General features: G+C 37.0%; 1 protein-coding gene across 10 annotated transcripts in view; it reads left to right on the top strand.

The window, feature by feature from the left end:
* Stxbp5l (syntaxin binding protein 5L) overlaps nucleotides 1–15,687 on the top strand; it is a 242,937-nt gene that overhangs the window by 39,172 nt on the left and 188,078 nt on the right. For all 10 annotated transcript variants that reach the window (XM_087899973.1, XM_087899960.1, XM_087899957.1 and 7 more), the window contains exon 3: nucleotides 2,444–2,541. In XM_087899973.1, coding sequence (XP_087756099.1) covers nucleotides 2,444–2,541 — 98 coding nt within the window. The remainder of the gene's footprint in view (nucleotides 1–2,443; nucleotides 2,542–15,687) is intronic.

The following is a 15,687-nucleotide window of genomic DNA, read 5'->3' as shown; positions in this document are numbered from 1 at the left end:
GTACTAGGAGCACTGTTCTGGGAGAGTTACCAAGCTGCCCACTAAACCGGACTCTTTAGAAAATGGTTTTGATGCTTCCCCCATCTTGAGCAAAGAGGAGAGGGTTTTCTTGGTATCTCATCCCTCTGCTAAGTGCAGTTGACATCGTCGGCCTTTATCTCCTCTCCCTTTAAGATGTCTGTGTTCAGAGCATACTGCAGATTTCTCATGCTCCCTGGCTTTTGCTGCCATCTGCAGTTGCTCTGGCTCTCTGAGATGGCTTCTCTCTCCAGGACAGATTCTGGACTTTTCTCCTGTATTGCCTCGCAAGTTTCTAATTTCACTTTTTTTCTGAAACTAGAGATTTCCTGCCATTCCCAGCCTCTTATTAAAACTGTTTTCCAACTATTCCCAGTTTACCCTCCACAGATTCTAGCCAACTAAGGCTGGGTGTTGTTCACCATCTTCTGCCCTCAAAGCTCTTGTTTAAATCCAACAGAGACACACTAAAATTTCTTTTTCTTTTCTATACAAAAGAAATATAGTGCCAATGATCTTTTAGCTTTATAGAGAAAATTTATTTTTATTTTTACTTTTTTCAACAATAATATATCTATTTAAATATTATAAGGAGATCATGCAATTAATCTGAAGAACCAGTCAGCATCACAAACTAATAAGCTTACAGAGGTTGTAGTGACATAAAGTACAGCATGCTCGTAAGAGTCCTTTGGAGAAATACCATTTGTAAAGAGACTTATATGATAAAAATTATGTTCATTTCTCTGTATCATGCATATAATTATTTTGAGAATAGATAGAAGTTCTTACAGTTTGAAGCTCAGACATATAAGGATCAAAATTTAAGGAGGGAAAATGGTTAAGTAAGTTAATTTTGATGTTAGATATGTATAAAGATATAGGAAGTATATGCATCTAGTCTATTTACTCCAGACTTAAAGATGATGCAATTATATATGACATCATACTTCTATTTCTGGAATAAACTATTTTAAATACATTTCATTATTGTCTTTATTAATGGATTAGATTACTAATGTCTTATTTAGCATTTTGTACTTATGTTCATTAATATTTTCCTTTACAATGCTTAAGATAACATAAAATTATATAAGTTGTACAATGTAATGAGTTTTCTCTAGTATTATTACCATAGTAAGAGTAGTATTTTATCTCTCAGGGTCTTTTGTTTTGTCTCCAGCTCATTCTTCTTCTGCTAATGAGCCCAGGATGGCGAGTTGGTTTGTTTTTGTCACTACAGGTTGTTTGCCTACTATTTGATTGTCTGACTACCTCACTAAAAATATGTACCTTATATTTATCACTAAAATGAAAATTGGGCAATTTAGGGAAGAACTTAACATTGAATTAATAGCAAGCAGATAAAAACTAAGCAAGTTAAGAAAACAATTTCAGCCCCAGGAAGTAAATAATTTGTGTGGCAGAAAAAGAGAGTAGCAATAGCACAGTGCAAGTAATTATGCTTTATTGGGGAGATAGACATTTAGCAAGAACATGTGCCTGTGTAATGGAGGGGGCGGTGAAGAAAAGAAAATTCTTTTCCTAAACGTTAGCAGCAACATAAAAACTCTTAAAATACATCAAGGAAAAGAACCAAAACAAATATCAGAAGAGAATAAAAATAATTAAATCTGAAAAGGAAGTTATTAAAGAACGATAGGACCGATGAGTTTTAATCATCACGAATTATTTGATTTGTTAAACTGCAGAACAGTGATAGAAAATAAAATTAGATGGGAGAGAAACAAGAAGGACACAAAACTGTAATGCATTAGTCATAATACTTTTAATAATCATTCACATTACCGAATCTATTAGTAATACCTTTTTACTGTTACATGGTATTTCATTTCATGGTTATATCACATTTTAAAATTCTTTTATTGATAGGCATCTGGGATATTTCTGATTTTCTACTATTATTATTATAACTACTAGTATCATAATTAAAAAATTATTTTGTGAACATATGCCTTAAATTTTTTGAGGTACTTATGCAGTGGAATTGCTAGGGCCTCATACAGGTATAAACGGTATATGTTTAATTTGTTTACAAATTATAAGATAGTCTTTTTTCTTTTTGAAGACAAAGTTTCTCTGTGTAACCCTGGCTGTCTTGGAACACACTCTGTAGAGAGGCTGGACCCAAACTCACAGATATCCACATGCCTCTACCTCCAAAATCTTGGAATTAAAGGTGTGTGCCACCACTGCCTGACTGTATGATAATTCTCTAAAGTGGTTACAAGATAATTTATTTTGTAATGTCACCAATAATGTTTCAGAGGTTATTCCATGGCCATTTTGCCCATTTTTTTCATTTAAAAGATAATTATAGTCATCCTTGTGGTCATGTAATAGTGTCTTGCTTTCGATTTTAATTTTTTCTTCCCTGACAGCTATTTCTACTCCTCTCTTTCAGACAGTTCGGCATGGTTTTCCTTATCAGCCCACAGCACTGGCCTTTGATCCAGTCCAGAAAATCTTGGCTATTGGAACAAGAACAGGTGCTATACGAATGTATCCTTAATTTTTGCTAATTGTTCATTCAAGTAAGTAAAGCATTTATTACCAACAAGTGTATTGTTTCCTTAAAATTAATAACTATTGCTAAAATCACTACTGTCAAATTTCTTAGTATAGTTTTTGCCTTTGAGATCACTGTTGATGTTCCTTCTTTAGCTTCTGTTATTGCTTACTTGTGTCGTTTTCTTTTTCTGATCAGTCTTGTTAGAAGTTTGTCAGTTATACACATTTCATTATTACTTAACTCTAGTCTATCAAAGTTTCTACTTTGATCTTTTTTGAAATTTACTTTGGGTTTAGTTTGTCCCTTTTTAGTTTCTTAAGGTAGAAGCAGTCATTAATTTGACAGCTTCTTTTATAATAATGTGCATATAGTGCTATAGACTTATTCCCAAATGCATTTTAACATAGTCTCCCTTTTTTGTAAATTAAACCTTTTATTTTAAGATTTACATTTAAGTATAAGAAATATTTTTGAGACATCTCGTGTATTCTCTGATCCAGTTTCTTTTACCTGTAATGTTTTATAAAACTGTTGTGTGATACCACATCTAGGAACCCGGAGAGATGACTCAGCTGCAAAAGTACTTGCTATTCTTACAGAGGTCCTGAGTTTGGTTCCTAGCATCAGTAGGGTGGCTCCTAATGGTCTATAATTCCTTTACAGAGGGTTTAGTGCCCTCTTCTGGCTTCTGAGGACAACAGGCATACACATGGTGCTCATACATTCATGCAGGCACTCATACATAAACATAGATGTAAAAAAAAATCTTAAGAACAATATTCTATACTTCTACAGTTACCTTATTTTGACAAAGAGACCAACAACACACATTGGTGCTGGCAAAACTGGTTAACAACATGTGCAAGAATGAAACTAGATTTTTCTCTCTCATCCTGCATAAAACTCAACTCCAGTATATCAAAGATTTAAATATAAGATTTGGTACCCCGAATCTGATGGAGGAGGAAGTAGGGAAAATATGTGAACTGATGGCACAGGAAAGGAACATTTATTCACTGCAAACAGGTGCAGTCACTATGATATCAGTGTGGAGATGCTTCTCAAAGCTAGAAATAGAGCTACTATATGATTGTCTGTACCCATACACCCAAAAAACTCTGTGGTGGTGGTTTAAATGGGATTGGCCCACAGAAGCTAATATATTTAAATGCTTGATCCCTCGTTGAAGTGTTTTGGGAAGTATTAGAAATGTGACCTTGCTAGAAGAGGTGTGTCACTTGAAGTTCAAAACCCCATGCCAAGTCGGGGCTTTCTATCTCTGCCCCCAACTTGTGGATCAGAAGTACTGTCTCAGTTCCTGTTTCAGCACCCTGCCTGCCTGCCTGCCTGCCTGCTACCATGCTTCCTGTTGTGATGATCAGGAATTCACCCTCTGAAGTGCAAGCAAGCCCCCAATTAAAGGCTTTCTTTTATAAGTTGCCTTGGTCATGGTGTCTCTACAGCAGTAGAAAAGGAAAAAGGAAAACTCTGTATCCTATTGTAGGGAAACTTGCTCATCGACACTCATTATGTCTCTAATCACAAGAGTCAGGAAAGGGAAACAACCTAGATGTCCATGAATAGATAAGGAATATGTAGTGTTGTGAGATATTAAGCTCTTTTGGCTTTTTGAGGGTCCTACCACCCAGCTCCCAAATAAATCACATGGAGGCTTATTATTACTTATGAATGCCCTGCCTTAGTGTGCTTGTTTATTGCCAGCTTTTCTTAAATTATTCCGACTACCTTTTGCCTCTGGGCTTTTATCTTTCTCTATTTTTGTTTACCTTTCTTGTCTTCTTTCTCCATGGCTTGCCGTGTAACTGGGTGGTTGGTTCCTGATGTCCTCCTCTCCTTGTTCTCTTGCTCCTCTCTAGCTCTCCTCCCTGAGTTCTCCTTCTATTTATACTCTCTGCCGGTTAGCCCCACCTATCCTTGCTCCTGCCTTGCTATTGGCTATTTATCTCTTTATTAGGATCATCAGATGTTTTAAACAGGCACAGTAACACAGCTTCACAGAGTTAAACAAATGCAGTGTAAACAAAAGTCACACACCTGAAAATAATATTTCCCAACACTATCATATGTTAAAAAATTGAATATTATTCATCTATTAAGAAAAATGAAGCTAAAATTCACAGGTGGGTAAATGAATCTTGAAATAATCATTTTATTTCTAAACAAATGACCTATATTTTTTTTCCTTTGTGAATGTTAGTTTTGTATCTCCAGATATGTGTGTTTCCTTTGCAATGCACATAGAGATTAATAAATTATTAAGGTGCTATATGGAAGGAGGACTTCAGGGAAGGGAGATAGAACACAGTGATATAAATGGTTAAAGGAAAATAATGGAACAGGAAGGGCTTAATGGGGTGGGTAATGGGAGGGCAGGGTAGAGAAAAGAATAAGAGAAAGGGATAAAGAATTCTAAATACTTTGAAAAAGTCATATGGAAACTTACCACTGCAGTAAGTTTCTAAAATATATATGTATTATGTATTACATATTACACATATGTAATAAGAGTTTAAATGGAGTCACCCTATAATTGAATAATAATGCCCCTGCTAGACCCCACAGACTAGCAGGATACAGTGCCATGAATTGGTTACTTCTTTTGGAGTTGTTGGCCATTGAGGTTCCATAGATTCTCCCAAACATTACAGATGATTGCCAAAGCTTTTTACCTTCCACAACCAGACAGTAAGTCCATATTACTGAAGATACTACCTAGTTGAGTCACAAGAGCACAGAGAAATCAAGATAACACGCACCTGGAAGTTTCACACCTATAGGCTAGGTTTCACCATCCTGGAAGATGCTATGCATGCTCTTGGAGTAGAAAAGCAATCATCTATATTATCCGGCTACAATAATGGTTGACTTGGTAAGACATGACCACTTGTGCAATAGTGGTGCATCCACTGGTATAATAATGGCATGAACAATATGGGAATAGCCAACCATTTTCTGCTTGGATTAAAGGTTCACTCCACTGATTGAAACCCATACCTGATACAAATATTGGGCCCATGAACCTGTGGTAGATAGGTCCAAGGACCTAGGGAAGAAACTACTACTATTACTCTGCTAAAAGACATAGTAGTAAACCAACTCCTAATGACTTATCATTCTTTACAAAGATCAACATATCTCTTAAACCTCATTGGAACATATTTGCAGTAGATGAAATACCTCGACCAAAACAAAGTTGGTGAGGAAAGGGTTTATTTGGCTTACACTCTACATCACTGTTTGTCATTGAAGGAAGTCAGGACAGTAACTCCAACAGATCAGGAACCTGGAGACAGGATCTGGTGCAGAGGCCATGGAAAGGTGCTGCCTGCTGGCTTGTTCTTCATGGTTTGTTCAGACTGCTGTCTTATAGAACCCAGGACCACCAGCTCAGGGGTAGTACCACTCACCATGTGCTGGGTCCTCCCACATCAATCACTGATTAAGAAAATGCCTTACAGCCGTATTCTATGGAAGTATTTTTTTCAATTGAGGTTCCCTCCTTTCAGACAACTCTAACTTGTGTCAAATTGACACAAAACTAGCCAGGCCAGGGGAGAATATAAATAGAAAATGGAACTTTAGAGGCACTGAAGGGTGTATGTAGGTATGATGGGGAGGAGTGGAGGCTGGCTAAAGGTAGACAGAAAAGAGATGAAGATATGCTGTCAGGTGTCTTAGAACTACCAGACCTCTCAGCAGCTCTAGAGACATACAAACCTGGGCTGGGCACTCAGTGCTCTTTGCCAGTGATAAAAGAAAAATGAAGCCAGGTGGTGGTGCCATGTGGCTTTGACCCAAGAACTCAGGAGGCAAAGGCAGGTGGATCTCCGTGGGTTTGAGGCCTGCCTCGTCTACAAAGTGAGTCCAAGATAGCCAGGATTGTTACACCTTTCTTAAAAAAGAAACCCTGTATTATAACACATACACCCCACCCCACCCCCCAAAAAAGAGAAAGAAAGAAAGAGACAAAAAAAGAAGATCGAGAGAAAAGTGAAAGAGTATAGGGAGAAAGGGATGCATACACAGGACATAAAACTTATTGCTGAGTTCTATCTGACATCTCATTTGTTCCTTCTCTGGCTCCTAAAACCTGTCTTGCTACTGGAATTGCTCTGCAATGGGCAGTCCTGTTCCTGTACTCCTTATTTCTGAGGACTCCATGTCTCAGGATCAGGCTCTGCCTCTGAAGTTGGTTCTAGCTCTGGTTCCTGCTTGGTTTTGGCTATGCTTGCATCTTTCTAAAGCTCTGGCTCTCTTCTGGCTCTTATTTGGCTTGATGTCTGGAATTGACTCCCTACTCCTGAGGCTGAGTTTTAGCACATCTTCCCTGAGTGGTAATAGGAACCAGGAACAGATGGTTGTGAGGCGCAAGGAAACGAAGGAAGACGGTCAGAGCCACAGGTGTATCTGACATACTTTATTCACTCTAGGTAAGAGATACCCCTGTGTCCAAGAACACAGATTTGCACAAAAGTGGCTCTTGCCAGAATTTGTTGCATAACAAGTTACATAAAAAGGACTTTTATTCCTTAGTCACGGTTCCTTGTATATCCCATCGCAGCCATCTTATCGAAGTCATTCTGGGTATCTATACCATTACCATGTTGTCTAAATTTATATCTGGCACTCACAGCCTTTATCCCCTTTCAGGTGATCAGTTGGATCATTCCCTAATGTTCTCTCTGTGGAGGAGGGGCCAGTGGGAGCCCTTGATTCAGCCATTTCTCTGTTCAGGTCCCAGAGTGTGGAAGATCAAAGGCTATATAAGGCGTTGTTGGCGGTTCCTTCTCCCTCATCTCAGCGGCTCTGTATTCTGCTTCTGCTTCTTGGTTCTGAAAGTCATTGTCTTTGAGGAAAGACACTTCCCAGCAGGCTCCTTTGTGGAGCTTGGTTTAGCCAGTCACACTGATTTGAGATTCTCTCACCGGCTCCCTGTGGAGATCTTGACTTTGTCGGTTCATTGGTCAACATTTCTTTTGCAGGAACAATATTATTTTCTACTATCTTGACTGTTTTTTTTTCCATCTTCTGACGGGTTTTTTGTTGTTGTTGTTGTTTGTTTGTTTTTTGGTGAAGCTTCTAAACAACCATCTTACCCAGAAGTCTGTTTAATTTTCTAACGTGATTGTTCTGGCTAGAATGTCTTGCAGAATAGATATGGTGACAGTTAACAGCTTTTTTGTTATTCCTGACTTTGAAGGAAAAGCTTTTGTTAGAATAGAAAAGTCTTGCTGGCCTTGGTGGAGACATTAACATTCCAGTTGAGCTGGTTTAGTCACTGGCTAAGGCACCACTGCAGGAAAATGGGTTCACTTTAGGCCATGCTGAAAAGATAGGTGAAACAATCCATGCTTTAATGAGATACTGTCCTTTTCCTTCTCAGAATCCCTAATCACTCAGAATGATGAAAGTTATTTGAAATGTTTCTTAGACATTTTTTCTTCTTTTTAAAAAATTTATTTATTTAATGTGCATTTTTTTATTATTAATTGATAAAAATTTCCACTTCCACCCTTCCTCCCAATACCCTCCCACTCCCCCGACTCCCTCTCCTCCTCCCTCTCCAGTCCTAAGAGCAGTCAGGGTTTCCTGCCCTGTGGGAAGTTCAAGTTCCTTCCCCCTCCCTCCAAGTCGAGGAAGGTGAGCATCCAAACAGACTAGGATCCCAAAAAGCCCGTACATGCCGAGGAAACAAGTCCCAGTGCCATTATCAATGGCTTCTCAGACAGTCCCCGTGTCAGCCACATTCAGAGAATCCGGTTTGATCACCTGCTCATTCAGTCCCAGTCCAGCTGTGCATTGGTGTTTTGACTGTGTAAGTAATGGTGTCTGTAACGATCTGTTCTGTCTCACCTGCCACCACATGGTCTGCTACCACTGCTTCAGAACCTGAAGCGTTTCTGCTGCCTGCCACCGCCGGGATCTGCAACATTTTTAATAATCCGTTTCAGTGTCAGGTCCCCTGAAATTGTAGTTACAGACTGTTGTTAGCCACCATGTGGGTACTTGAAATTTTGAACATGGATCCTCTGGAAGAACAGTCTCTTAACCACTGAGCCATCTCTCCAGCCTTCATTTTTTTTTCTTCTTTTGAGAACTCTTTGTTCATATCTCAGCCCCATTTTCTGAATAGGTTGTCTGATTTTTTAGTTCTTTATATATTCTGGATATTAGTCCTTTGTCAGATGTATAGCTGTCAATGATGCTCTCCCATTCTATGGGCTTCCTCTTCATGTCGTTCCTTTAGCTGTATGGAGCTTTTTATTTTGATGAAGTGCCACCTGTCAACTGTTGACCTTAATTCTTGGGCAAATGGAGCTCTATTGAGAAAGTAATTTCCTATACCTATATCACTTAGGGAATTGCCTATGTTTTCTTCTCGTACTCTGAGGCTTCATTTTTAGGTCTTTGATTCATTTGAGTTAGTTTTCTTGTAAGGTGATGAATATGGGATGAAGATTTCATTCTTCTACATGTGGACATCCAGTTTTCCCAGAGCCATTTGCTGAAGGTGCTTTCCTTTCTCCATTGTATGTTTTTTGGCATCTTTGTCAAATATTAAGTAGCTGAAGTTGCATGTGCTCATATTTGAAATTACCTGGCACGAGTGAGAAGGAAACACGGAACACACAGCAAACCCACTTAGGAGTTTATTAGAGGGGGCGTGTACAGGCCTGGGGAAGTCAGTGTGCAGAGAGAGAGAGAGGAAGATGGCGCGTCCAGCTTTTAGAAGCTGCCTAGTGCATGTGCACACGGGGTTGACATAGCTACGTCATACGCAGATGACAGGGCTCACGCATGCGTGCAAGGGCTTAGCTGAGTCATATGTGGATGATGTAATCCACACTGCACGTGGGGCATGTGGAGCTCTTTAACGTGGTGGGGGCATTAGGCACTTCTGCCTGAGGGTTTGTCTACACATGCATGGCCCCTAGAACCCGTAAGTATCAGCCTTATTGTGACTGAAATCATTACAATGTTTACATCTTTGATTTTATTTTATTGGTCTACATGTCTGTTTTTGTACCAGTACCACTATTTTGTTTGTTTGCTTGCTTGTTTGTTTTATTTTTAACACGTTGGCTATGAAATGTATCTTGAGATCTGGAATTGTAATCACTCCAGCATTGTTCTTCTGCTTAGGATTGTTTTGGTCATCCAGGATCTTTTGTGGTTTTAAATGAGTTTTTGGATATTTTCTTCTATTTCTGTGTAGAATGAGATGGGATTTTGATTGGGATTGTATCAAATCTGTAAATAACTTTTGATAAAATAATCATTTTCACAATATTCTAACCTATGAACATAGTATTATTATGCCCAGATCACTGGGACCACCAAAAGACCATATGGGAGATTGAATCCCATATGTAAAAGCAAAGAGCCTTTATTCAAGTTCAAACTCGGACTCTCCATGTGTCCAACACTTTGGCACAATCAGCCTCAAGCTCAGTTGGGGTGGGGTTTTTATAATAGCAGAGATTGGGGTGAGGGATTTCTAAGGTTCAGGACCCCTGATTGGCTGACATTTGTCTAGGGGTGTCCTGGTGAAAAGGGGATGGGTGTGTGCTGGGCTTTGGAATGCTAGGTATTTTCTCTTGGATGGTTGGTCCTGGATGGTACCTGGATGGTTTTTCCTTAGAACTAGGTATTGCCTTATGGTGAAATGAAACTCAGGCCTCTATTGAACTTGTCCTTACTCTATTTGCTTGTGCCTTTCTCTGTTTCTTAGAGGTTTAAAGTTTTCATTGTAAAGGTTCTTCACCACCATGGTTAGTTTTATTTCTAAATATTTTGTTTTCTTTGAGGCAATTTAAATGGGAGTGTCTCCATGATATGTTTCTATGTATTATTTGTACAAGTTGAGTCTATACCCTGCCATATTGTTTATCATGTCTAGAAATTTTCTGATAAAATTTTTAAGATGTTTCATGTATATAATATCAAGTCATTTTCAAATAGAGTGTGCTTGCTCATTTCTAACCCTTTATTTTCCTTCTCTTGACTTATTGCTCCAGCTAGTGCTTCTAACACATTGTTGAAAAAGAATTGGGATAGTGCATATCCTTTATCTCATTCCTGAGCTCAGTGTTGCTTCAAGTTTTTCTTTATATTCAACATGGATATTGGCCTGTAATTTTCCTTTTTTGTTTATTTTGCTATGAATCCATCAGTGCTTAAACTTTTCTTAGTTGGGAAGCTGTATTACTATTTCTTTCTCCTCATTTGTTATGGGTTTGTTTAGGTTATTGACTTCTTAGTTTAAATTTTAATTAAAAAAAGTCACTTATTTCTTTTAGATTTCCCAACTTGATGAAATACAGGTTTTTAAAGTATTCCCTTATAATATTTTTGAATTTCTTTGGTATTTGTTATAATGTTTCCCTATTGTTCATTTCTGATTCTGTTAATTTGCATCCACTCTTTCCTTTTTCTGTCAATCTTGTTTATCTTCTCAAAGAACCATGTCTTAGATTGGTGATTCTTTGTATTGTTCTCTTTGTATTTTTATTATTTCTTGTCATTGATTGGTTTTAAATTTGGTTTGTTCTTGTTTTTCCAACTTTTTGAGTTGCATCATTAAGCTACTTTTTGTGTCTTGGTTTCTCCATATTCTGTGGCTCAAGTATGTGATGTCTTTAGCAGTATGGTATTGCTGTCAAGTTCTGAAGGGCGATCAGTGAATCAGCAATAGCTTGTAATGCTTGTGGATCCTTGAGATCCCATTTTATAACAACTCAAAAAGAGTTAACCCATTTCAGGTACTTTTTTTTTATTTGCTAACGTGTTATCTAGTTGGGTTATTGTTCCCTTGTTGTAGGGTAACTCCATTAAAATTCTTTTTATGTGTGCATGTGTACATGAATATATTTTCAGAAGCTACTACAGCGGTAGGTTTACTTACGACTTTTCAAAAGGCCTTTAATATTAGTTATCCCTCCCCATTTTCCTTCCTCTATTCAATGGTTTATTGGATAAAGGCCATCCCATCCTCACCCCAATTTAACCCTTTCTGTTCCATTATTCCTCTTGAATCCTTTATATCTTTTAGCTGATGAATGTAGTCCATTTACATTCAAGGTCACAACTGAGTCAAAACCATTACTACTGTTATTTTTCTCATTTTTCTTTTTGGTGTTTTGAATAGTTACTGTTTTTCTTTCCTTTTTTATTGATAATTATGATTTTGTGGCCTATTGCTTTGATAAGGTTTGATTCTTTTCTTTTTCTCTCCTGTGAATCTCTTCTAGTGAGTTACATATTTTCATGATAGAAGTTATCTTTTGCCTTTGGATGTAGGACTTCCTGAGCCATATTTTGTAATTGTCTAGTGGTGATGACCTTCTTGAGTTTTTGTTTTTTTTTGAAAGGTTTTTTATTTCTCTTCTGTTTCTGAAAAGCTTTGCAATGTCTTGTTCAGAAATTGTTTTCTTCCAGGAGATACAATGTGTTATTCTGTTCTCTCTTGGCTTACAAAGTTCAGGTGGAAGTTTCTGTCCCACAAGCCACCTCCCAAATAACCAACCACACAGAGACTTATTATTAATTATAAATGCTCAATTGATAGCTTAGGCTTGTTACTAATTAGCTCTTATATCGTAACCCATGTTATGTATGCACTACCACATGGCTCAGTACCTTTTCCAGTATGGTATGTTAATCTTGCTTTTTTCTGTGTCTCTGAGTGACTCTGCCCTCCTTCTTCCCAGTGTTCTTTCACTCTGACTCTTCATCCTAAATTCTTCCTGCCTAGCTATTGGCCAGTTGGCACTTTATTAAACAAATCAGAACAGCACATATTTAAAGTGTACAACAGAATTATTTTATAATATTCTCCCCTTTTATCTAATTAAAAAGGAAGGTTTTAACTTTAACATAGTAAAATACAGTAAAACAGTAATCAAGTAAGAATTATAGTCACAATATATAGTCTCCTTGTATTTGGCAAATTTGGAGAAAAATACTCTTATTTATCTTATCTTTGTGAATCTAAAGTTTTATACTTAATTTATTTTTATTATAACTAAGGAAAAATATAAGTTTAACTATTTAGTCTTTAACTCCATCAAAGACCCCAGAAGAATGTAATAGATTCTAACAGCAGGTACATCTGGCTTCCTGGAAAGTCACTCACAGTTCCTCTGTAATATTGAGGCATCCATCTTTGGCCTACAGGGCTAGTATATCTTACAGACATTTTTGAGAAGAGGTAATCTTAAACTGTCCTACCTGTCTTGGCAAAATTTGACAGTCACTTTCTTTTGCATTCTGCCAGTCCAGTTTGGACAGCATGCTGTCATCAGTCAAAGCAAGGACAGTTTTATTGGCCAAATGGCTATCATTTGCCATGAAGAAAGCAAACTCCATATGGAGGTTCTTCAATGCCCATCATCTTTTTTGAAGTAAATTGACACTGGCAGGAGCAGATGTGTCTTGTTGTCATGGAAAGCCTTAAGTTATTAAACCTCTCAACGCCATATTCTGTAGGTCTGTGGCATGTTTGAAGACCATCTATCTATCTAAATATAACTGTTTAACCTTGAAAACATACCTAACATGACTACAAGTTTTATTATAGATGACTAACTACTAACTTGTATTACTTAATTATACATTACATTTTTAAATGAGCTTCAGAGGCACAATACCCCAAGGAAGAGTAGAAACATACATATAGTATAACAAAAATAATTTTAAACTTATTTCAGTAAATTGAAATTCATACCAATGTAAAATATGTTGAGATTAATAGGTGCTTTTGGATTAAAGTAGACTCAATTATCTACCTTTTTATCTCATTATTTCTATATTGTATCTCCTTTTTTCTTTAGAAAGAGATCTTTGACTTTATCTCCTTTATTTAGTTTTTCTTCTGACCATGAACAATAACAACTTATAACCAAACACCCTTAAATGATGATGTTGTTTTCTCTAGACTGCTTCCTTTTGTCTGGGGGCACTGGCATCATTGGGGGACCCTGAGAAAGTTAAGATAATGATCAATCCTGTGAGGCTAGACCATCTCAGCCAGTAGCCTTGAAGCTGTTCTGGACGCAGAACTCTGAGGAAACTGCAACAGATGTGCTCTGAGATGTAGGATCACCGGGGCCATTCATTTTTATTAGAGTCTTGTCCCCTTGCTCTGAAAGTACATAAACTTGTAAAGGTAGCATACACATCTGCATTAATACAAGTATATACTGTGTGTTGTATACAAGTTATCCAAAGATGATTGTTTGTTTTATATTTGAGCAGGTAAAATATATGTTACATGTCATGTAGTTTTCTAAGGTTTATTCCTTCATGTTGGTAGGCAGTATTTTCAAGGGGGTCTTCCTCAATCAAACTTGATCTTCTTCAATTCTGAATGAATTCATAGCCTTTTATTTTCTGCGTGAACAAAAGCATGACCTCTTCTCAAAGCAATACACATTTTGACTTCCGTTTTGAAGTTGATTTAATTTAGCAGTTTCTATAATCTAATGTCTGTCAGCAACTATTGTACATTCATCATCAATCAAAAAATTCAAAGGCAACACAATAATATAAATGGTCCAGGCTCCCTGTGTATTTCCCATATCTATGTAGGTTATTCATTTTATTATTATTATTTTATTTCTCTCTTTAAAGACTTTATTACTTTTAAACTATTCTTTTTTCTATTACTATCTTTTTTCTTTCTATTTATTTATTTATTATTATTTTTGTTGTTGTTGTTTTTCAAGACAGGGTTTGTCTGTAGCTTTGGAGCCTGTCCTAAAACTAACGTTAGAGTTACAACTCTGTGGCCTTGAATTCACAGAGATCCTCCTGCCTCTGTCTCCCTGAGTGCTGGGATTAAAGATGTGTGCCACCACCACACAGCAACCACAGCAACTCTTCTAAAGGAAAACAACTAATTGGACTGGTTTACAGGTTTAGAGGTTTAGTTTATTATTTTCATGGGCAGAAGCATGGCAGTAGCAGCAGGCAGACATGGCGCTAGAAAAATAGCTGAGAGTTCTAATTCTGGATTGTCAGGCAGCAGGAAGAGAGTGACCCTGGGCTTGGCTTGAGCTTTTAAAACTTCAAAGCTCGCCCCCTATGACATACTTCCTTCAATAAGGCCACACGTTCTCCAGCCAGGCCACACATCCAAAATTACCACTCCCTATGAGTCTATGGGTACCATTTTTATTTAAGTCACCACATGGAGTTAAGTGAAAATTTGATTCATATAGCTATTAATGTATTAAGATGTAAGAACTTTATTATTTTTTTTAAAGAAAATCAAATCATGTTATCTCATATTCAAGCCTTTTCCCTACCTGTAGCTATAGCAACCATGCTTTCTTTAATTCTTTAGCTTTTTCTATTAGAAAAATATTTTCTGAAACATTAGAAGGTGATATTAAGAACATTGATCTGTAGTTGTCTTTTCAAGCAAGATTTTTGACTGGTGTGGTTATTAAGAGAAATAATATCTTTGATAAATTTAGTAAGAAATTATTTGTTCTTTTTATATAAGTTGTAAAATTAATCTAATCTTTAATATTTTTTACTTTTTTGATAAAAATTACCTGTGAAACCTTTTAGACTTGGAATTTTCAGTCTTAGAAAGTTTTAAGTACCGCATTTAGCCCAGTGTGGTGGAGTTAATCTATAATACAAGCTACTAAGAAGTCCCCAGTAGGAGGCTCACAAGTTAAAGTGCAGCCTGGGTAAATGAGTGGCACAATATAAGTATCAAAATAAAAATAAATACATGTTTTATTTAAAGACTGTTTTATAACCCACTAATAGAGTACTTTCTTGGTATGCCTAAGGCCCTGGACTCAATTCCCAGTAACACACAAGAAAATAAAAATAAAAATATTTTAGTACATGTAACATTATTATTCTCCTAAAGAGTTAGACAGTCAGCTCTTATCATTTATTACTTGAGGATGGTACAAGATAATAGAAGGGCCATGTATAGTTCTCTAAAACTTCTGACTTGGTCTTCATATAGGTAGAATAAATGCTATTGTCAAGAAAATATCTTAGATGTTGACAGCTAAAGACCGGTTGTATATGTAACAATTGTAACAGTCAAAGGGATTTATTAGGACACTGACAGCATCTGCTGCAAATTA

The sequence above is a fragment of the Myodes glareolus genome, chromosome 2, assembly GCF_982192425.1.
Source record: "Myodes glareolus chromosome 2, mMyoGla1.1, whole genome shotgun sequence".
NCBI classification, from domain to species: Eukaryota; Metazoa; Chordata; class Mammalia; order Rodentia; family Cricetidae; genus Myodes; species Myodes glareolus.
This window is presented reverse-complemented; position numbering and strand designations above follow the sequence as displayed.